A 23,289-nucleotide genomic window follows, 5' to 3' on the forward strand; every position below is an offset into this window, starting at 1 on the left:
TTGGGATTTTAGGCATTCATGCACATGCGCCTGGCATGAGTTTAAGCTGCTGGGTCTGTGACTCAAACCTTAGTCGACTACGAGGGAGTCTAGCAATGCAACCATTACGCCATCTGCTGGTTCTGAGAATAATTTTTGAACTTCAAAAGTTTACAGTTAAAATTTGCTGCCTTAATTTTAGAGCTAATCTGAGCCCTAACTCCCCAGGGTTTTGTTTCTCCAGATCTCAGCTCACTCAGCACTCTGGGCACTATGCAGGGGCAAACATCCCAAGTGGAAGAGGTTCTAAGAGAGTCGAGTCTGACTCACCCCCTCTGCAGCATCGATGAAAAGGACCACTCCATCTGAGATGCGCAAGCCAGCTGTGACTTCATCTGAAAAATTCACATGTCCTGAAAAGCAAATACCAAGAGAGTTGTCACTCAGTGCAAGATGAGGCATAATTATTTATTTAAAGAATTACTTTTTAATTTGACCTTCTACTTACTTGTTTTAATTTGACTAGAGAAGGACAGAGAGAGAGAGAGAAAAAGAGTGGGGAAGTGAGAAAGGAAGCCACAAGGTCTGAGACTCGAACTGCAGTCAGCCATGTGGGAGTCCAGTGCCCTAAAACACCATGCCACCTGCCAGCCCTGAGGCATAATTAACTTGTAGGGGGATATGAGGGGCACTGTAAAGCTTGTGAAACCCCAAATACCCAATCTCTCCTCCTGGCAACTCCGTGTAATATACATATTCCTCACACCCTTGGGTTAAGCTTTCCTAGATGAGGCCCCAAACATAAAAGGAAGGAAGTATTTTACCTGTAAGGACACAATGAGTTCACACTCACACACTAGCTTAGTCTGATCAGCTGTGAGCGGAGTTCTATGGAGATAAGACAGTCTAGCGGCAGAAGGGCAAAGGAAGGCTGGGAGTATCACGTGTTGCCCAAGGAATACAGTTCTTGGCAAGGTGCTCCTGGGGAGTAGGGGAGACTGAGGTATCAGGACACTGGGCACCATACAGTGCCACAAGGCTAAATCTGCCAAAACCCCGAGTCTTCTGGTTTAAAAAACTATGTCCTGGGGCCAGCCCTGGCGCAGTGGCTAAGGGTGCTGGACTCCCACAGGGCCAACTACAGTTACAGTGCTGGACCTGGCGGCTGGCTTTCTCACTCTCTCTCTCTGGTCAAATGAAAATAAATAAATAAATAAATAAATGTTAAATAAAATAATTCTAAAAAAACTATCAGGACCAGCAGTTGGCATAATGGCTACGTCACTGGACTCCCATGTAGTCGACTGCAGTTCAAGTCCCTGACCCGGTGGCTTAAACTCACACTGGGCGCGTGTGCGTGCGTGCCCAAGATTCCAAGAGGAGAATGGAAGAGAAGGGATTGTGGCGTGGCCATTCCCCGTGGGGGTGATTGCTCGTTTTGTCTCTCTCTGTCTTTCTGGTGAGCACATGTGCCCTATAGCAAAAACTTCTAAACAAACAAACAAAAAACAACTATGCCCCAAGTTGGTCCTTTTCATAAAAGAAAAAAAGAGCCACAAGCAAGGTCTGCTATTCCCATGGCAATGTGCACCACCCTCCAACAAAAGGCCAAGGGCCCAGGCTGGACACAGGTCTGGCTCACCTTCACTCCCCCAGTGGCTAATAGGGCTTGACATGGAATGAAGTAGGATTCCCTAAAAATGTAAATATTCTGGAGAAGAGTAAAGGGAGGACTGAAACAGAAGCTTGAAGCCTGGCACTTGCCAACTGATGAATCAGGAGCCGAGGAGATTATTACAAATGAAAATGATCTTCATGAAGACAAGGGAATGTAAACACGAAGATATCCTGCTTTGGAAAGTGGAAGAAATCAAACAGAGCAATATCCCAATAGTAAAGAGTCCAGGAATATCCTACCTGGTGTGTCCATGATATTGAAGAGATAAGATTTTCCTTTGGTATCCGGCAAGACCACTGTCACAGGAGTGCTTTTGATGCCAACACCTCTCTGAAAATCACAGAGAGAGAGGGGTTGAAACTTCTTCCTACAGAAGAGGGGTTCATTCTGATCTTGGGACTTGCCAATTGCTAGTAAATTACACTGATGGTTCTTCCTGTAGTGGGTGATTTTACCTAGGCTTCTAGCCTAACCAGCACAGCCTTAAGGACGAAATATTTTGGTGTTAGCATTTGTGGGGGATTGGTTCAAACATAAGAAGTAACAATAAAAATGAACATGCAAGCAAAGTAGTATTAAACTTTAACGGAACATTCAGGGTCTGGGACCAGCCGATGGTGTAATTGTTACATCACTGGACTCCCACGTAGTTGATCACTGTTAGAGTCCTGGACCTGGCAACTTAAAACTCATCCTGGGCGTGTATGTGTGTGTGCCTGAGATCCTGAGAGGAGGATGGAGAAAGGACTGTGGCGTGGCTATCCCCCTGGGGGGTGATCTCTCTTTCTGTCTCTGTCTGGCGAGCATACATGCCCTATAGCACAAAATCTCTCTCTAAAAAAACAAAACAAAACGAGGAGAATCTGGGTCCTAAAATCTTATCTTCCTCATACATTGGAAACAAAATTGGCATAATGGCTACGTCACTGGACTCCCATGTAGTCGACTGCAGTTCAAGTCCCTGACCCGGTGGCTTAAACTCACACTGGGCGCGTGTGCGTGCGTGCCCAAGATTCCAAGAGGAGAATGGAAGAGAAGGGATTGTGGCGTGGCCATTCCCCGTGGGGGTGATTGCTCGTTTTGTCTCTCTCTGTCTTTCTGGTGAGCACATGTGCCCTATAGCAAAAACTTCTAAACAAACAAACAAAAAACAACTATGCCCCAAGTTGGTCCTTTTCATAAAAGAAAAAAAGAGCCACAAGCAAGGTCTGCTATTCCCATGGCAATGTGCACCACCCTCCAACAAAAGGCCAAGGGCCCAGGCTGGACACAGGTCTGGCTCACCTTCACTCCCCCAGTGGCTAATAGGGCTTGACATGGAATGAAGTAGGATTCCCTAAAAATGTAAATATTCTGGAGAAGAGTAAAGGGAGGACTGAAACAGAAGCTTGAAGCCTGGCACTTGCCAACTGATGAATCAGGAGCCGAGGAGATTATTACAAATGAAAATGATCTTCATGAAGACAAGGGAATGTAAACACGAAGATATCCTGCTTTGGAAAGTGGAAGAAATCAAACAGAGCAATATCCCAATAGTAAAGAGTCCAGGAATATCCTACCTGGTGTGTCCATGATATTGAAGAGATAAGATTTTCCTTTGGTATCCGGCAAGACCACTGTCACAGGAGTGCTTTTGATGCCAACACCTCTCTGAAAATCACAGAGAGAGAGGGGTTGAAACTTCTTCCTACAGAAGAGGGGTTCATTCTGATCTTGGGACTTGCCAATTGCTAGTAAATTACACTGATGGTTCTTCCTGTAGTGGGTGATTTTACCTAGGCTTCTAGCCTAACCAGCACAGCCTTAAGGACGAAATATTTTGGTGTTAGCATTTGTGGGGGATTGGTTCAAACATAAGAAGTAACAATAAAAATGAACATGCAAGCAAAGTAGTATTAAACTTTAACGGAACATTCAGGGTCTGGGACCAGCCGATGGTGTAATTGTTACATCACTGGACTCCCACGTAGTTGATCACTGTTAGAGTCCTGGACCTGGCAACTTAAAACTCATCCTGGGCGTGTATGTGTGTGTGCCTGAGATCCTGAGAGGAGGATGGAGAAAGGACTGTGGCGTGGCTATCCCCCTGGGGGGTGATCTCTCTTTCTGTCTCTGTCTGGCGAGCATACATGCCCTATAGCACAAAATCTCTCTCTAAAAAAACAAAACAAAACGAGGAGAATCTGGGTCCTAAAATCTTATCTTCCTCATACATTGGAAACAAAATTAACGGATGAAATATTATTTACTTCTTTTAAAAAATAATTATTTTATTTATTTTTATTTATTTTAAATTTGACAGGGGACAGAGTAAGAGAGAGAGGGAAAGCCATGTGGGAATCCTGTGTCCTTACCACCAATTTGCCCCTATTTTTTTTTGAGAGTTTTTTTTTGTTTGTTTGTTTGTTTTGCTATAGTGTGTTTGCACTTGCCAGACAGACAGAGACAGATAGAGACAGACAGAGACAGAAAGAAAGAAATCCACCCTCCCAGAGGGGATGGCCACGCCACAATCCCTTCTCCTCCATTCTCCTCTTGGGATCTTCGGCACGCACGCACACATGCCTGGCAGGAGTTTTAAGCCACCGGGTCCAGGACTCGAACCGTGGTTGACTACATGGGAGTTCAGCGACATAGCCATTACGCTAACTGCTGGTCCCGCCCCTGTTTTTATTTACTTCTTAATTAAAAAAAAAAATTTATCAGAGAACACATATGCTCATCAGAGAAAAAACAGAGACAGACTAAGAAAGCACCACCCCTCTCCCAGGGGCTCTCACACTACCATCCCTATCCGCCATTTCTCTCTCCCTTCTGGATTTTGGGCATGTATGCGCACATGCTCAGTGTGTTTTTCAAGCCACCAGTTATGGGACTTGAAGTGTGCAATCAGCCACATGGAATCCTACTGTCTTAACCACCACACAACCAGCTCGTCTGGAAGTTAAGTTTTTGTTTTGTTTTATTTTTTAATATAGGGTGAGTGCACTAATCGGAGACACACAGAGAGACAGAGAAACAGAAATGAGAAATCGACCCACCCAGGGGAGATGGCCACACTGCAATCCCTTCTCCTCTGTTCTCCTCTCAGGATTTTGGGCACACATGCATACACACCCAACATTGAGTTTTAAGCCACTGGATCCAGGATTCAAACCATAGTCAACTATGTGGGAGCCCAGTGACGTAACCATTACGCCATCTGCTGGTCCCGGAAATAAGGATTTTTATAAATTCCAGACATAGAACTAGCTGGTGGCATGGTGGTTAAGGCACTGGTTAAACCATGATCCCACACAGCAGGCCGTGGTTTGAACTCTAGACCCAGCAGCTTGAGAATCATGCTGGGTACGTGTACATGTGTGCCCCAAATCCCAAGAAGATAATGGAGAAGGGACTGCAGCATAGCCATCCCCACTGGGAGAAGATTTCTCACTTTCACTCTGTGTCTTTTTTTGAGAAATTTTTGCTATAGGATATGTGCAGTAGTCAGAGACACAGAGAGAAAGTGAGAAACCACCCTCTAGGGAACGGCCAGGCCATAATCCTTTCTCCTCTCAGGATTTTGGGCACACAAGCACATGCACCCAGCATGCCACCAGGGCTGGGATTTGAACCATAGTCAGCCATATGGGAGTCCAGTACTTTAACTACTCACCACCTACTGGTCCTTCTCTGTCTCTTTATCTCTCCAGCGATCACATGCACCCTATGACAAATACCTAAAAAATGAAACAAGGGCGAATAGGTGGCATAGTGATTAAGGTGCTGAACATTCCCACATGGCTGACCAGGCTTTGAGTCCTGTACCTGATGGCTTGCTTTCTCATTTTCCCTCTCTCTCTGGTCAAATTAAATTAATGAATAAAGTAAAATAAATAATTATTAAAAAAATACTCTAGACAAATATATTTAAAAAAATAATAGGTAACATTCATTAATTGCTTATCACATGCCAGCAGTCTAAATTCCTTTAGTTAACCTTAAGCTTAAGTACTTGAAACTTCGAAGTGGTCATTTAGGAAAAGGACACAGAAAAAACAAGAAGGGGAAAGAAAAAGGGACACAGAAGACGAATTAAAAATATAGATTAAAAAGACAAAGAGGAAAACAAAGATATACAAACCCATTCTCAGAGAAGCTATCCCTAGGAAGAGATCATCACATCGAGAGTGTTGCTTACAGGTTTTAAGAATGTTGTCATTCATTCATTCATTTATTTATTTATTTTTCAGCTTGCTAGAGAGCACTCAGCAGACAACCAGAGGGAGGAGGAAAGTGAGAAAGGCCACCATCGGACACAGGTATGATATAATCCCTTCTCTTCCATCTTTCCCTCCTTTGGGGATTTTGAGCATGCAGGCACATGTGTGTGGCATGTTTCTCAAAGCTACCAGGTCTGAGACTTGAACTGCTCAGGCAGCCAGGTGGAATTCAGCCACCTTAACCAGCAGGCCACAGGATGGCCCAATGTCATTTTAAAAATCATGTTGAGCTCCTACGTATAGCTTGCCTACCCAGTTCTCTCTTGAGTTATAATCATGAGGTAACAGGAAAAGGCGGGGCATAGGAACAGGAGTGAGAGGGGCTTGGGTGTGGACCAAAGTGCTGACAAAGGCTCCCCTGCATTCCCTACAAAGCTATCACTGGGGGGTCTGGCGTGGGCAATAATCTGATTTCCCAGCCCATACTTACCTCTTGCTCTGTGAAGAGGATATCAGTATAGCACAGCTGAAAAAAACGAACTATTGTTACCACCGGAATCCAGGTTTCTCTCCCACACAGGAACCTTCAATCACTTTCCCCTCCTACCTCCCAGCTCAAGGGTTTCTGCCTTAAGAAGAAAAAAGATTAAAGACAGCAGGGTGTCCCCGCAGCAATTCCAGACAATGAGACCAGTGCCCTCTCAGCTGGAAAATGCTCCTGGATGTGTTTTCATTTTTTTGGTGGGGAGGAGGTCACTGAAGACCAGGTATGGCTGGATTGCTAAATGATATCCAATACACTGCATTCTGAGAGTAGTAAAGGGAGACACACGCCTGCCTTCATGGAATCCCCACATGTCAAAACAATCAATCTGGCAGAGATTGAACATTTATTGCACTGAGACTTGTAGCCACGGTTGGCTTTGTTCACAGGCATTTAAATTTACCATGAAAACAACCAGGTCCAATTACATCATTTTTATAGAGTAGGCTATTCATACAATGACAGGAAAGAACAGACTATAAAAGTCGTATTTTAACAGAAGAGGTATCCCCAGTGCAGAACAGCTCATCCAAAAATACTGCAGGTTAATATTCTCTATGCTCCTTAGAAAGCTGAAATTAGTTGTTTACAGACTATTAATATAGACCACAATTATAAGCAGCACTTTGTAGGCATCGTTTTATTAATAAGAAGGGTGAAGGACAGGGAGGGAGCGACAACCCTGTATATTGTGAGTGGTCCACCTTCAACATTCAAGGGAAGTCCTACTTACATCTTGGTCATAGCGCTTTCTGATTTCCGGATGCGTCTGCTCTATTAAGCAATCCACAAAACATGTCTGAAAGGGAAGAGGGGGTTACAACCTGCCAAGCATAGGAGCAAATCTACTGTGTCCTTCCCCCAGCTCCCAATACACCATATAATTTAGATCTATGAAGAGGAAGAGGACAGCAAGAAGAGTTATGGGACAGCGAGGGATTAACCCTGAAGCCACAGGATTATTTTCAAATGAAAGATGAAATCTTTCTTAGATAGGCATCTCCCAGGAAATGAAAACTTATAAAAATCAGAGTCAGGCTCAATTACCCCTTTTCTGTACAGATGTAGACACAAGACTCAAGCATGCCAATGACTTAGGAACAGGCTCCTTCCTCTGTTCAGGAAAAACTACAATTTCAAAGCAAGGTTTTATAATAAGCATGGAGCATCCCTCTCCTGCCAATGAGAGGGTCTAGCTTTATGATGTTAAAACTCAACCTCCATGACTCTGAGGAATCACAAAATAAGTAGGGGCCTCTTTGCAGTGTCACAAAGTATAGAGCCCCAGAATGTGAGGCTAGATCTGCGTGGGAAGCCCAGGATGGGTTCTCGGACTCACATAAAACAGGCAGGGACACAGTGGTGGACACTTGTAATCTGAGCTAACTGGGAGGCTGAGGCAGGTAGCTCCTAACATGGTGAGAGTCTGTCAAAAATCTCTCTCTCTTTCTCTCGCTCTCATTAAAAAGAAAGAGTAGGGGAAAAGAGAGCTCTTGTTTCAAGTAGGGAAACATTCTCTTACCTTGCCATGGTGGAGATGGCCACAAAGGGTCACATTTCTGATGAGCTCCGAGTTATCCATCAGATCCGCCAAGAAACTAAAAGGAGAATGGAAAAGAGAAAAGGGACTTTGACAAAAGTTTACAAACATGGTGTGTGCAAATGTGTTCTGGGTATTTTTGGCCAGCAACAACTCCAAGTGGACACAAATGTTGATCATCTACACAATTCTGGCTTTGGAAATGTAAAAGATTTATTCATGAGATGACACGACCTGTGAATGAAATACCATGCATATTTCAACAGTAAAATAAAGAGATTAAAAAATAAATTAAGGGAACCAGCAGTTAGCGTAATGGCTATATCACTGGACTCCCACGTAGTCAACCGCAGTTCGTGTCCCGGACCCGGTGGCTTAAAACTCACGCCAGGCGCATGTGCATGCGTGCCCAAGATCCCGAGAGGAGAATGGAGGAGAAGGGATTGCGGCGTGACCATCCCCCCTGGGGGGTGATTTCTCGCTTTCTGTCTCTATGTCTCTCTCTGTCTGTCTGGCGAGCACACGTGCCCTACAGTGAAAATCTCTCCAAAAAAATAAATAAATAAATAAAACAAAACTAGATACTTAAATTGACACCCACATATGAGTACTGTTTCTCAAAATCTGCGGGCTGGGGCTAGCAGGCTAGCTTAGATGGCTGGATCCCACTTGGGTAACTCTGCGGTTCCAGTCCTAGATCCCAAGGATTGAAAAACACGCCAAGCATATGTGTGTGCATGCCCCAAATCCCAAGATGAGACTGGAAAAAGGAATTGCACTATGGCCATCTCCCCTGGGAGGGGGAGGCTGATTTCTCTTTTTCTCTCTGTCTAGAGAGTTTATGTGCCCTAGAGCAAAAAATAAGGGGGAAAAAAAATCCAGTCTATCCTCAAAGACTGGAGATTTTTTTTTTTTTTTTGGAGAGGTTTTTCACTATAGGGCACGTGCGCTCGCCAGACAGACAGAGAGAGACATAGAGACAGAAAGCAAGAAATCACCCCCCAGGGGGAATGGTCACGCCGTAATCCCTTCTCCTCCATTCTCCTCTCAGGATCTTGGACACGCATACACCCACGCCCAGCGTGAGTTTTAAGCCACCGGGTCCGGGACGTGAACCGCGGTCGACTATGTGGGAGTCCAGCGACATAGCCATTACACTAACTGCTGGTTCCCAAGACTGGAGATTTTAAAAAATTATTATTAAGAAAACAAAAGAGGGGTCAGTAGTAGATGGTGTAGCGGTTATGTTGCTTGACTCCCACGTGGCTGACCACAGTTCAAGTCCTATAATCAGTGGTTTCAAACTCACGCAGTGTGCTTGTGCATGCATGCCCAAGAAACAAGGAGAATAGAGAAGAGATTGCGGCATGACCATCCCTTCAGGAGGTGATTTCTCACTTTCTTTGTCTCTGTCTCTTTGGTGAGTGTACATGCCCTATGGCAAAAAAACTTAAAAAAAAAAAAAAGAACAAAAAGGAGGAGCCAGCAGGTGGTATGGTGGCTAAGACTCTAGATTCCCACACAGCCAACCACAGTTTGAGTCCCAGACCTGGCAGTTGGAGAATCATACCAGGTACATGTGCATGCGTTCCTAAAATCCTGACTCCTCCTGGAGAAGGGACTGCAATGTGGCCATGCCTCCTGGAGGGGGATGACTCCTCTCTCTCTCTTTCTCTCTTTCTCTCTCTCTCTCGCAAGCATGCACACCCTATGGCAAAAACCTAAACAAAGAAAGAATGCAAAGGAATATGAAGCACATTATGAGGACAAGCAAAAAAGTTATTCCCCAAACAACACTGTGGATGACAGGTAGTGAGCTGACTATTTCAGAAGAGACTCTGCTCTCTGGATATACAAGAGGTCAGCATGTTATAAAAACAAACAAAAACCAGTTTAATCACCTAATAATGAGTCACAAGCACTTCAATACATGAGGTTGGTACAAGTGCTTTCCATCTGTGAAAACTTGTCAAAAACGGCCTGCAGTACGAGGAGCCTAAGTGATTCTATACATACATCTGCCTATGGCCTCCTTTTAAAAATAGAGTTATGTCCCCAAAGTACTCAGCAGTCTCACCAAGTCAAAATAGGCTACGGTAGACCAACACTGATAATTATAATACCCAGTTCTGTCTCAAAGGCTGGCTTCCAATCCTAAACAAAAAAGCCTGAAAGAACAGAAAATAGTTGAGATCTGGTTGAGAGCCAAGAGAAGAATTAAAATTGAGCTGAAATATCCCAGCAGCCACATAAGCGGAAGGGAAATTCTGGAAAATTTCAAGGAGAGGTATTTGGTGCTACAATTCCCTGGCTTCTTTAACCACAAAGCACACCCCTTGCCTCCATGAAAAGATAGCCCACATTATTCCTGCAGAGCAGCCGAGGGACCTTATAACTTACTCCATTTCATACACTGTGACAGGTAACGTCTGCTCCATCAGAGTGAACTTCTTCGTTTTCACTGGCTTAATAATGGGTTCTAAGAAGAAAAAATAAAAGTAGTGATGTGTAGGTAGACATAGAACATAAATATACAGAGCGCTACTCTGTTAGGATGAGCTTTCAGAATCTATGATATATGACATCAATTTATTTTATGCTCAAGGATCACTTATGTTGAGAAAGTTCTGCTGTTGGGCCTGAGACAGTGAAGGACCTTGAACTGTGGACTAAGGAGTTTGAACTTCATTTTGTGGGAGCGTGGGAAGAAGAGAGAGAGAAAGGAATAGACTGAGGTCAATGTCAGTTGAATACCTCCCCTTGCATTTATAAAATGCAATTACGTTCAGAAGATGAGCGAAAACTATTAAGTGACAATGTGGGGCCAGTAGATGGCATACCAGTTATGTCACTGGACTCCCACATGGCTGACCACGGTTCGAGGTCCAGACCTGGTGACTTGAAACTTACACCAGGCACGTGTGCGTGAGTGCCCAAGATCCTGGGAGGAGAATGGAATGCAGTGTGGCCATCTCCCTGGGCCATGATTTCTCACTTTCCTTCTCACTGTCAATCTCTCTCTCTCTCTCCAGCAAACACATGCTCCCTAAGCCAAAAACCTCAAAAAAAAAAAAAAAGTAGGCGGTGAGCATTGTGAGGATTTGATAAAGAGTAGGGATTATTCAAATAAAAACATCAGACCATAGGGAGGCCTTAATCAGTCTTTTTTTTTTTAAAGGATTATTTAATTTAATTTAATTATTCATTTGTTTATTTCAATTTGACCAGAGAGGGAGAGAGAGAAAAAGTGAGAAAGCAAGCCACCAGGTCTGGGACTTGAACTGCACTGAGCCATGTGGGAACCCAGCGCCTTTAATCACCAAGCCACCTGCCAGACCCATCACAGTCTTTACCTAAACAGATAGTAGATTAATAACTCTTATTTGCTAGTAACTCTTATTTGCTTAGAAATAAGCTAGAAGTTTTGATGAATATTAAAACAGGGTTAGTGGGGGGCCAGAAGGTGGCATGGTGGTTGAGGGCACTGGACTCCCACATGGCCAACTACGGTCTGGGTCCTGGGCCTGGCGGCGACTTGCTCATTTTCTCTCTCTCTGGTCAAATTAAAATAAATAAATAAGTAGATAAATAAAGTTGAATACAACAATCGTTTTTTTTTTTGAAGAGATTTTTGCTCTATGGCGCATACGCTTGCCAGAAAGACACAGAGAGACAGAAAGCGAGAAATAACCCCCCAGGGGGGATGGTCACACCGCAATCCCTTCTCTCCCATTCTCCTCTCGGGATCTTGGGCACGCACGCACATGCGCCCAGCATGAGTTTAAACCACTGGGTTCGGGACTTAAACCGTAGTCGACCCCATAGGAGTCCAGTGATGCAGCCATTACGCCATCTGCTGGTCCCAAATAAAGTAATTCTTAAAAAAAAAAAAAAAAAAACCAGGGTTGGGAACCAGCAGTTAGCGTAATGGCTATGTCACTGGACTCTCACGTAGTCGACCGCAGTTTGTGTCCTGAACCCGGTGGCTTAAAACTCACGCCAGGCGCGTGTGTGTACGTGCCCAAGATCCCGAGAGAAGAATGGAGGAGAAGGGATTGCGGCGTGACTATCCCCCCTGGGGGGTGATTTCTCGCTTTCTGTCTCTATGTCTCTCTCTGTCTGTCTGGCAAGTGCACGTGCCCTATAGCAAAAATCTCTCAAAAAAAAAAACAAAACCAGGGTTAATGGAATCTTTATCCAGAAATAACACTTGAAAGTTGTAAAGAAAAACTGGTCAATTCATTTACTGAACTATTAGGATCTGCTGATGGCTACAAAATGAAGTTTTCTAGTTTTGCCTCTTACAACCCAACACCTTTGGACTTACCAGTGAGAGGCTGGGTGTCTTCCTCCTGAACAATGGTCTCCACCTCAGGACCATAGACCTCCTCAGCTGTTGGGTAGTACTTTTTGTCCTCATGCAGCACCACCTCCATCCCAGGATGATCATCGTCATGATCTCCTATGTCATCGTCATCGTCGTCATCATCCATCTGAAAACAAGAGGGAAAGGATGGAAGAGGCACACTATCCCTGCCCCATGACCACGTCACGTGAGAAAGCACACTGACGTCATGTGCCAGACAGCTTATTTTAAGTTTGTCCCCGGAGTGCAGATTCCACTCCCGAGAGATGCTAAACAAAGAGAAGTCTGTTAGCCAAGGATATGGACGGCTCTCCTGATTCATACTTGCCCCTTCCTGAATGTGGGCCACTGGATGCAAGTAGATCCAGACTGGTGAAAACAAATGGCTCACCACAACACACCCTTTTAAGGAGAAAACAACAACAACAACTTTCTTCAAGGATAGCAACTAAGAGCCAGAGGCAGAAAGCGGGAACAAGCCTCACCTTTAAAATTCTCACTGAAGGGCCAACAGGTGGCATGGAGATTAAGGTAGCTGGCTCCCACATAGCTTACTTTTTGCAAACAAGCAAATTTTAAAAATAAATAAATAAATAAGTAAATAAAATTCTCACTTAGATTCAAATATCTTTTTTTTTTTCCATTGCTATCGGTTTGTGCGCTTATCAGAGGACAGGAGGGAGTGAGAAAGCACCCCTTTGGACTTGGCAGTGCAGAGGTCACTGGTGACCTTGCCCAGAGAATCTCTACAGACTGGAAGATGCAAAAGGATGGAAGTAGGGAGCCAGCAAGGGGCATGGAGGTTAACAGGTGATTGAATCCCACATGGCCAACTTTGTAGTTCAATTCCCTGACCTGGTGGCTTGAAAATTATCTCAGGTGCATGTGCATGAGCACCCAAAATCCAAAGTGGGAAGAAGGGATTGAGGAGTGGCCATCCCCTCTGGGGGTGCTTCCTCAATTTCTCCTCTCTATTTCTGTCTCTCTCCAACAAGCACACTCAGCCCTGGAGTAATACTAAAAAGGATGGAAGCGGTGTGAAAGAAAATGAGAAGACAGGATTTGGAGATAGCCAGTATCAACAGCTCTTCTGAGTGCCGCCTTGGGAAGCAGAGAAGTAAGGAGGCAATGAAGTGGACTTGGCATCAAGACACGGTTTTAAGATGAATTAAGAGAAGGTTGAGCCAGAAAAATGAAGGTGATACAGGAGAAAGGTGGGAGACTGCTGGGTGAAGATCTGGAGTAGTGAGAAGGGATGGGGCTAGTTTTTAGTTGACAGAAACATGAATGAATCAGGACCAGCAGTTCGTGTAATGGCTATGTCGCTGGACTCCCATGTATTCAACTGGTTCGTGTCCTGGACCCGGTGGCTTAAACTCAAGCTGGGTGCATGCATGTCCAAAATCCCAAGAGGAGAATGAAGGAGAAGGGACTGTGGAGTGGTCATCCCCCAGGGGTGCTTTCTCACTTTCTGTCTGTCTTACTCTTTTTGGCGAGCACATGTGCCCTATAGCAAAAACTCTCCAAAACAAAAAAAAAAGAAACATGAACAAACCCTCCAAAGGAAAAAGAGGGAAGGCACATATGTATGGTACGGATGCAGGGAGGTGGGCAGACACAGTGGTGGGTGCTATTTTCCTTCAAATAAATCTAGCATGTCAACCTCTTTCTAAAAAACAACACAAGCCCCTTCAGTTGTGAGTCGACTGGCTACCTCCTACCATCTTCACACTCTACTTTTTTTCAAAAAGAATGATTTCATTTTATTTGTTATTATTATTATTTTTAAATTTGATCAGACAGAGACAGAGAGAGAAAGGGAAAATGAGAAAGCAAGCTGTCAGGTCCAGGACTCGAACTGTGGTTGGCTGTGTAGGAGTCCAGCACCTTAACCATCGCACCACCTACTTCTTTTTTAAGAGAGAGATTTATTTTAGTCCAATTTTATTCATCATCATCATCTTTTTTTTTTTTTTTAGTCCAATTTTATTAATCATCATCATCTTTTTTTTTTTTTTTTTGAAGTTGACCAGAGAGAGACAGAGAAGGAAAGTGAGAAAACAAGCTGCCAGGTCTAGAACTCAAACCACAGTCAGTCATGGGGGAGTCCAACTGCCCTAAAATCACACTGGCCCTTTTGGCAGCGATACACAGCCTACTGGCGGTGGTTTTAAAATAGCTGTCAAGCCAGTTTTCTCCTGCCCCATACCGCCAAGTGCATTATGAGTGCAACAGCAGGATTTTAAGTAATAATTTCTGACTGCCTATAATTATCTCTACCTGAGCATCCTGAAAGGAGCTCAAACAAGTCTAAATAAAAATGAGACAAGTATTCTTTTATCATTTTCCCTTGTCTGTTAATAACTTGTGTTCCTTTAGATGTTGCAGCCCCCCTTTGTTTCTCTCTGCACATTCTAACAGTGGCCCAACTCCACATCTTCCCATCCTTGCTGGGATGACTGGGAAGTCCTCCCTCCTGACGCTCAGGTCTCTCAACCCTCCTTCAGCAAACATTTGACTTTGATCATGTCACCACTTACTCAGTTCTCCACGGAAGCCCTTCTACTGTCTGATCTCACCTCTGTTTCTCACTCGCGGCTGTACTACAGGGGCTGGGCTCTGGCAATCTGGAGGAGAAATTATTCCTCCTTTACACATAACCTCTGGCCCCTGCTCACTGAGTCTCTTCTCTCTTGAATGGAAATCCTTCTTTCTTGTCTCCAATATCGAAACCTTATACATCTCTTTGCCTTTATATACCTCGCTAAAAATTTCAAAATTAATCTATATACCTCATGGACAGAACCCTCATTTTGATGGAAGTATAGACTAGTACAGCCATTCTGAAGCACAATTCAAGAGTACTTAATGTAAACATATCAATACATGAAAGTACAAGGGTACATATACACGTATATATGTGTGTGTGTGTGTACATATATTATACAAATTTCTATAATCACCAAGTCTGCTTTTGGGAATATAACACAAATTTTCACATGGTGTGTAAAGAGACACACCATCTAAAAATAGTCACTGCGCTATTATTTGTGGTGAGGAAGGCTGCAGGCAGGTAACCTGGGTGACCATCACTAAGAGAATGGACCAGGGAGAACTGAACAGCAGTCAGATAACACAGACCAGATGCACTCATAGCAACCAGGAAGGATCCTAAATGCACCACGCATCACAATGCTGAGTGGGAAAAGTAAGAGACAGGACAATATAGGTAACATGATACTACTTAAAATTATTTTTTTGGAGAGGTTTTCGCTATAGGGTACGTGCGCTCGCCAAAAAGACAGAGAGAGACAGGGAGACAGAAAGCAAGAAAGCACCCCCCAGGAGGGATGGCCACGCAGCAATCCCTTCTCTTCCATTCTCCTCCTGGGATCTTGGGCACGCACGTACTCACACCCGGCATAAGTTTAAGCCACCAGGTCTAGGACTTGAACTACGGTCAACTACGTGGGAGTTCAGCGACATAGCCATTACACCAACTGCTGGTCCCCCATTTACTTAAATTTAAAATATGTGCACACAATGCAACCATACACGTTATGCAACTCATACAGAAAGAAACATACACACAGATCATGGTGGTAGTAGTTATGGGAATGGGATTAAAGGGAACTAATAAAGTAATTAAACAAGAGCAGACCCTGCACAGCAATAATACTGAGGAGCAGGAAACTACAGCGCATGATGAATTCAACCCTCCGTGCAGAGATGCAGACACTGACATACCACCTCATCATGCTATCTGTTGGGTGTGGTACGTGCGCTCGCCAAAAAGACAGAGAGAGACAGGGAGACAGAAAGCAAGAAAGCACCCCCCAGGAGGGATGGCCACGCAGCAATCCCTTCTCTTCCATTCTCCTCCTGGGATCTTGGGCACGCACGTACTCACACCCGGCATAAGTTTAAGCCACCAGGTCTAGGACTTGAACTACGGTCAACTACGTGGGAGTTCAGCGACATAGCCATTACACCAACTGCTGGTCCCCCATTTACTTAAATTTAAAATATGTGCACACAATGCAACCATACACGTTATGCAACTCATACAGAAAGAAACATACACACAGATCATGGTGGTAGTAGTTATGGGAATGGGATTAAAGGGAACTAATAAAGTAATTAAACAAGAGCAGACCCTGCACAGCAATAATACTGAGGAGCAGGAAACTACAGCGCATGATGAATTCAACCCTCCGTGCAGAGATGCAGACACTGACATACCACCTCATCATGCTATCTGTTGGGTGTTTTTATTAACAGTTTTACTGAGATAAAATTCACATTCCATGAAATTCACTCATGTTAAGTGCACATGTTTTTTAGTATATCCACAGAATTGTGCAACAATTATCACAATCAATTTAGATCACTAAAAAAAAAGTTTTACTGGGGCCAGCAGATGGCATAGTGGTTACGTCGTTGGAGTCCAACAGTGGTTCGAGTCCCAGACCGGGTGGCACATGTGCATGTGTGCCCAAGGTGCCAAGAGGAAAAGAGACTGAGGCATGGCCATCTCCCCTGGGGGGAGTGATTTCTGGCTTTCTGTCTCTCTGTGTCTCTCTCTGTCTTTCTGGCGAGCTCACACACCCTATAGCAAAAACCTCTCCAAAACAAAACAAAAAAAACATGCTGGGGGGCCGGCAGGTAGCATGGTAGTGAAGGCAAAAACCTCCCCAAAACAAAACCAAAAAAACATGCTGGGGGGCCGGCAGGTAGCATGGTAGTGAAGGTGCTAGATTCCCACATGGCCAACTGTAGTTTTTGAGTCTTAGATCTGGTGACTTGAAAATCACACTGGACAAATGTGTGTACATCCAAAATCCTAGAACAGAGAAGGAAATGTGGTATGGTCATCCTCCCCAGGGGCTGATTTCTCACTTTTCCTGTCATTGTCTCTCTCTGACTCTCTGGCAAGCGCACACGCTCTATGGCAAAAATCTTACCAAAAAAAGAAAAAGAAAAAAAAAAACACACTTGGCACATGTACATGTGTGCCCAAGATACCAAGAGGAGAATGGGGAAGAAAGTATTATGGCATGGCTATCCCCACTGAGGGGTCCATTCACACACACCCCCATGTCTTTCTGGCAAGCACATGTGCCCTATAGCAAAATAAAAAAATGACGACGACAATGAAATAGCTCACTGGACCAGTCCGTGGTATGATGGTTAAGGCAGCTGGATTCTACATGGCCAACTATGCAATTTGAGTCCTGGACCTGGAAGCTTGAAAAACATGGTTGGCGTGTGTGTACGTGTGTGCTCAAAATTCTCAGAGGACAATGGAGAAGAAAGGATTGTGGTATGGCCATCCCCCCAGGAGACTGCTTTCTCACTTTCCTTCTCTGTCTCTTTCTAGTAAGTGCATGCATCCTACAACAAATTTAAAAACAAGCAAACAAGCAAAACACCTCATTATCAAGTCAACATTTTCTTTTGGAATTTTAGTAGCTAAGCTTTTCTGGGAACAGAAAGAAAGCTATGAGATAAAAGGCTAGTGTGGGACCAGCAGTTAGTGTAATGGCTATGTCGCTGGACTCTCATGTAGTCGACTGTGGTTCGAGACCCAGACCCGGTGACTTAAACTCATGCTGGGTGTGTGTGCGTATGTGCCAAAGATCCTGAGAGGAGAATGGAGGAGAAGGGATTGTGGCATGGCTATCCCCCCTGGGGGGTGATTTCTCGCTTTCTGCCTCTCTCTGTCTTCTTGGCGAGCGCATGCGCCCTACAACAAAAACCTCTCCAAAATACAAAAACAAAAAACCAAACAAACAAAAAGGCTAGTGTCAGAGATGTACACAGGGTATCATGGAAACACAGAGGATTCAGTACACGTTAGTGCTGTTGTTAAAAAGAAAGTGAAGAAAAGGGTAATATATTTGTTTTACCTCATCAAGGTCTTTCGTTTCTCTGCCCAGTTCATCATCATCTTCATCAGAATCAAGCTCTGGTCCAATATAATTCCCAAACTCATCATATAAGTCAGTATCCATGATGCTAAAAGTCAAGGAGAGGGCAAGAGTTAGGAGAGGGCAAGATCTCTGCGACACAGAGGAGAGGGCAAGGAGAGGGCAAGGAGACTCAAGGAGAGGGCAAGATCTCTGCAACACAGCCCGGCCTGTCTAGTCTTACGGATCAACATACCCGTTCGCACATTTCCTCTTCAGCTACATCCACCTACCATTTCCTCTGAAGTCCAGCACTTTCTCCACTTTTCTCCGCCCTACTCATTGTTTCTATTAACATATTTTTTTCCTCCATTTCTCCCCCTCGCTCTCCAGAGGACACATTCACTGACCAAAGATGAGAAAGCCACTTCCCTATGTGGGTTGGTCACGCTGCAATCCCTTCTCTTTCCCACTTTTCAGGATTTGGGGCAGGCACATGCCCATGTCCAGTGTGTTTCTTAAGCCACCAGGTCCAGACCTGGTGCAACCTGGGACTGCACAGTTGGCCATGTGGGATTTCGTTGCATTAAACACCAGATCATAGAGCTGGTCCCCCTTTTTTTAATACAAAAATAAATTTAATTTTAAAGTAATTTAATACCAAAAAGTGGCAAGGCTAGTGCAAATACACTTTTTTCTTGTATTATTTGAATAGGCTGCTGACACAATGACTCTTCACCTAACACGTTAGTGTTAGACCTGGCATATTCTGGTCTGTGACTAGCTCAAGTCCCTTCACCATCTACCTCAAGCTAAGAATGCTTTCTACATTTTTTTTTTTTTTTTTGGAGGGGAAGTTTTTGCCATAGGGTGCATGTGCTTGCCAGAAAGGCAGAGAGACAGAAAGCGAGAAATCACTCCCGGAGGGATGGCCATGCCACAATCCCTCCTCCTCCATTCTCCTCTTGTGATTTTGGGCATGCATCCACACGCGCCCAGCGTGAGTTTAAGTCACCAGGTCTGGGAATCGAACTGCAGTCAACTACATGGGAGTCCAGCGACATAGCCATTATGCCATCTGTTGGTCCTAAGAATGCTTTCTACATTTTTAAAGAACTATAAAAAAGTAGAAACAAAAATATTTCATGACAATATGAAATTCAAATTTCAGCACTATAAAAAAGTTTTATTGGAACACAGCCATGCATTTTCATTTATATTGTCTGTAGTTGTTTTCACACCATTAAGTGCCAAAGTTCAATAGTATGAGACCATATGGTTCAAAAACAAAAAAAACAGCCACCAAGAGAAAAGTCTGCCAATCCTTCCTTCAGCATGTGAGTCCTACAAACAAGGATATTAACCTACGTATCATAATACAACCATCAATGTCATACAGTTAATATTGACACATCATTGCCATGGAATTCACAGACTCCATTTAAGTTTCATATGGTATCCCAATAATATCCTACACAGCCAAGGATCCAATCCAGGGTCATGTTGGCATACTTTCTAAAAATCTGCCAGAAAAAGAATGGGAGAAAGTGAGAAAGCACCCCCAAGAGGAATGATCATGCTGCAATCCCTTCTCTCCCATTTCTCCTTCCTTTTAGGATTTCGCACACGCAAGCATACACACCCAGAATGTTTTTCTTTCTTTAAGAGTGATTTTTGCTATAGGACATGTGCACTGGTGAGAGGGACAGAGAGACAGAAAGTGAGAAATCAGGCCCTGGGGGATGCCCTCGCTACAATCCCTTCTCCTCCATTATTCTCTCAGGATTTTGGGCACCCACACATACGTGCCCAGTTTGAGTTTGAAGCCTTCAGGTTCAGGACTTGAACCACAGTCAGCCATGTGGAAGTCCAGTGACATAACCACTACATCACCTACTGTTCTCAGAGTGTTTTTCAAACCACTAGATCCAGGACTCAAATCATGAAGTCTGCTGACATAATCACCAGGCTGGGAGCTAGCTCCACATTTACATTTAGCTGTCAGGTCTTTGATCACTGTCAATCAAGGATAGTCTTTCCTTGACTTTCATGACGTCACACTTTTGAAGATTGTAAGTCAGTGATTTTGTTTTCTGGGTTTTTAAAATAATTTTTTAAAGAATTATTTTATTGGGACCAGCAGTTAGCATAATGGCTATGTCGCTGGACTCCCATGTAGTCGACCATGGGACAAAGAATTATTTTATTTAATTTTATTCATTGTCACTATTTTAATTTTTTTTTTTTTTTTGAGAGATTTTCTTTTCTTGCTATAGGGCGCATGTACTTGCCAGAAAGACAGAGAGATAGAAAGCGAGAAATCACCCCCCAGGGGGGGATGACCACACCACAATCCCTTCTCCTCCATTCTTCTCTCAGGATCTTGGGCACATATGCACATGCGCTGGGCGTGAGTTTAAGTCACCAGGTCCAAGACTTGAACTGCAGTTAACTACATGGGAGTTCAACGACACAGCCATTACGCTAACTGCTGGTCCCTCCAAGGACTTTTTTTTTTCCTCCAAGGACTTTTTAATTGGACTTTTTAAGGGACTTACTTGTGACTGATGGCATTACATCAGTACAATGACCTTTAGAACATCAATCAATACAAACCTTAATTTTATTAATCTTTGTAACTCTTCAGTTCTTTCAACATAACTAAAACCCTCAACAATTTGTTTTAGACCTTTTAGTTTTTGTCTCTTCGCTTCCATTCTGAGATAATCTAGCCATTTTATCTTCGGACAAAAACTTTACTATAGGTTGGTCTCTGCCATCTGAAAGTTGACAACTTCTTTGCATTCGGGAGGCTGCTCCCAGTGACTCTGCAGCTGTCACCATGCCACAAAACAAATATATTGAATTACATCGTAAATGCTATGGATACCATTTGGATTACCATGAGAAAAAGAGAAAGAAGGAAAGTTGGGAAGCTCATGAATGTTCAAAGAACAAAAAAGATTATTGGTCTGAAGACTAAGCTCTATCATAAACAGCGCCATGCTGAGAAAATACAAATAAAAAGACTATCAAGATGCATGAAAAGAGGAACACCAAACAGAAGAATGATGAAAAGACTCCACAAGGAGCAGTACCTGCCTATCTGTTGGAGAGAGAAGGACAGTCCCGAGCTAAAGTACTTTCCAACATGATTAAACAAAAATGGAAAGCAGTTCAAGTCCAATGCCTGGCAGCTTGAAAGTCACACCAGAGCGTGTGTGTGCATGCCCAAAATCCTGAGAAGTGAATGGAGGAGAAGGGACTGGAGCATGGCCATCCCCCCTGAACAGTGATTTCTCATTTTCCCTCTCTGTCTCTCTCCAGCAAGTGTACACACCCTATGACAAAAAAACTTTAAAAATTTTATAAAAATTAAATAAAATACTCTGTGAAGAACTTGGCACTGCCCCATGCTCAGTAAATGCTGGCTAGCATTATATGTGGCCATTCTGAAACATAAGAACCCTGTGTTCATGCCCACTTGCCAATGTTTGAGATAACACCTTACATAATACTGAATTGGGTAAATGTTAACTAAATGTAATGTTTAATTTTGAAATAGTTATTTCTTGGATTTAGCTAATACTGCTGCCTCTCTACAATGCCACTTGCTGAGGGCTGATTGTAGGTAAAAATTGAGAAACTCCAAAAATTGGTAATTAAATATAAATTCTTAAAGATTTTAAAATTTATGTTATTATTATGTTTTAACTTGACCAGAGATAGAGAGAGAGAAAGAAAGAGAAAGTGAGAAAGCACGCCACTGAGTTTAAGATTTGAACCGTGGTCAGCCATGTGGGAGTACAACGCCTTAACTACTATGACATCTGATGGTCCCTTAAATACACATTTTTATGGAAACTTTCATATATAGAGAGTTTTGGGGGGTTGTTTTGTTTGTTTTAATTTACAGCAGGGTGTGTGTGCTGGAATAGAGACAGAAAGTGAGAAATCACCCCCCACAGGGGAGAACAAACCACAATCCCTTCCTCCTTCAGTTTCCTCTTAAGATTTTGGGCACACACGCCAGCATGATTTTCAAGTCACTAGGTACAAGACTTGATCTGCAGCTAGCCATGTGGGATCCAGTGCATTAACCTCCAAGCTACATGTTGACCCTGCTGTGTTTTCATTTTTTAAATGTCCAAAAAGTCATTACCTTTGTGCTCATTTCATTCGCCAAGATCCTCATCAAGTGACTGCAAAAATTTCATAGACATCTGTCTATGGAAAAAGCCAAGCTCATTTCTGCCCCAGGACCATCCCACTTGCCATTCTCTTTGTCCAAAATGCTCTTCTCTTAGATATTTTACCTGGTGCCTTTATTTCACTCTAGTCTTCTTTAAAATGCCACCTTTTCTGTAACTCTGTCCTCCCCCTTTCACGGTGTTATTACTTTTTACATTTATCACTAGCTGACATATATCTCTTCCTATGTTGACAGCCAACTGCCCCAACTACGATTTACGAGTACTGTTCTATTCACGAGTACTGTTCTATTCACTTGGTAGGAGACGGGCCCTGAATAAGTCTTTGTGGAACGAATGAATAAATGACTCCAGCAAGGTACAGAGAAGATAGGGACTTGCCCACATTCGCACAAAACTAGTAAGTCTTGGTCCCAAACCTCGCTGCAGCTTCCCGCTATAACGCAGGCTCCCAGGGAGTACCAAGTAAAGATGGAAGAGGTTGGCAGAGAGAGGAAGGCGGCAGAGGCGTGAGAGGGTCTGCGCAGTTAGGGCATGACTCCCCCCGGGACGAAATTTACAAACGTGGAATACCGAAGGCACCTCGCCATCGGGGTGTGAGCTCTCTCATTCCCCTCCCCGCCCCAGGCCTCCACTTATGCGTCTGTGAAGCGAAGGGGGCAGGGAGCAAAGAGCTAACGTCTCCCACGGACCTGCCGTCCTTCCATGCCCCATCCCACCCGGAGCCACGCTCCCACACCTCGTGCTCCCTCAGCTCACCCTACAATTCAGCGAACGCTCCAAGTCCGCCGCCGGAGACCGCGCTTCCGCCCCACGCCGCGGCAACGGCTGCGCCCGCCGCCCGGGAGGGCCCGCGG

General features: G+C 44.0%; 1 protein-coding gene across 4 annotated transcripts in view; it reads right to left on the minus strand.

The window, feature by feature from the left end:
• EFTUD2 (elongation factor Tu GTP binding domain containing 2) overlaps nt 1-23,283 on the minus strand; it is a 49,590-nt gene extending 26,307 nt beyond the window's left edge. The window contains exons 1-9 of one of the 4 annotated variants that reach the window (XM_014584809.2): nt 23,192-23,283; nt 18,222-18,330; nt 12,274-12,439; nt 10,347-10,425; nt 7,929-8,004; nt 7,140-7,205; nt 6,353-6,388; nt 3,217-3,307; nt 310-392 (exon numbers count right to left, since the gene is read on the minus strand). In XM_014584809.2, the coding sequence (XP_014440295.1) occupies nt 310-392; nt 3,217-3,307; nt 6,353-6,388; nt 7,140-7,205; nt 7,929-8,004; nt 10,347-10,425; nt 12,274-12,439; nt 18,222-18,326 (702 nt within the window). In that variant the 5' untranslated portion in view covers nt 18,327-18,330; nt 23,192-23,283. The other 3 variants (XM_006169992.3, XM_027768867.1, XM_014584813.1) reach the window with 3 other exon arrangements.
• Nucleotides 23,284-23,289: the final 6 nt, after the last annotated feature.

The sequence above is a fragment of the Tupaia chinensis genome, unplaced genomic scaffold (assembly GCF_000334495.1).
Source record: "Tupaia chinensis unplaced genomic scaffold, TupChi_1.0 Scaffold148004_1, whole genome shotgun sequence".
In the NCBI taxonomy this organism is placed as follows: Eukaryota; Metazoa; Chordata; class Mammalia; order Scandentia; family Tupaiidae; genus Tupaia; species Tupaia belangeri.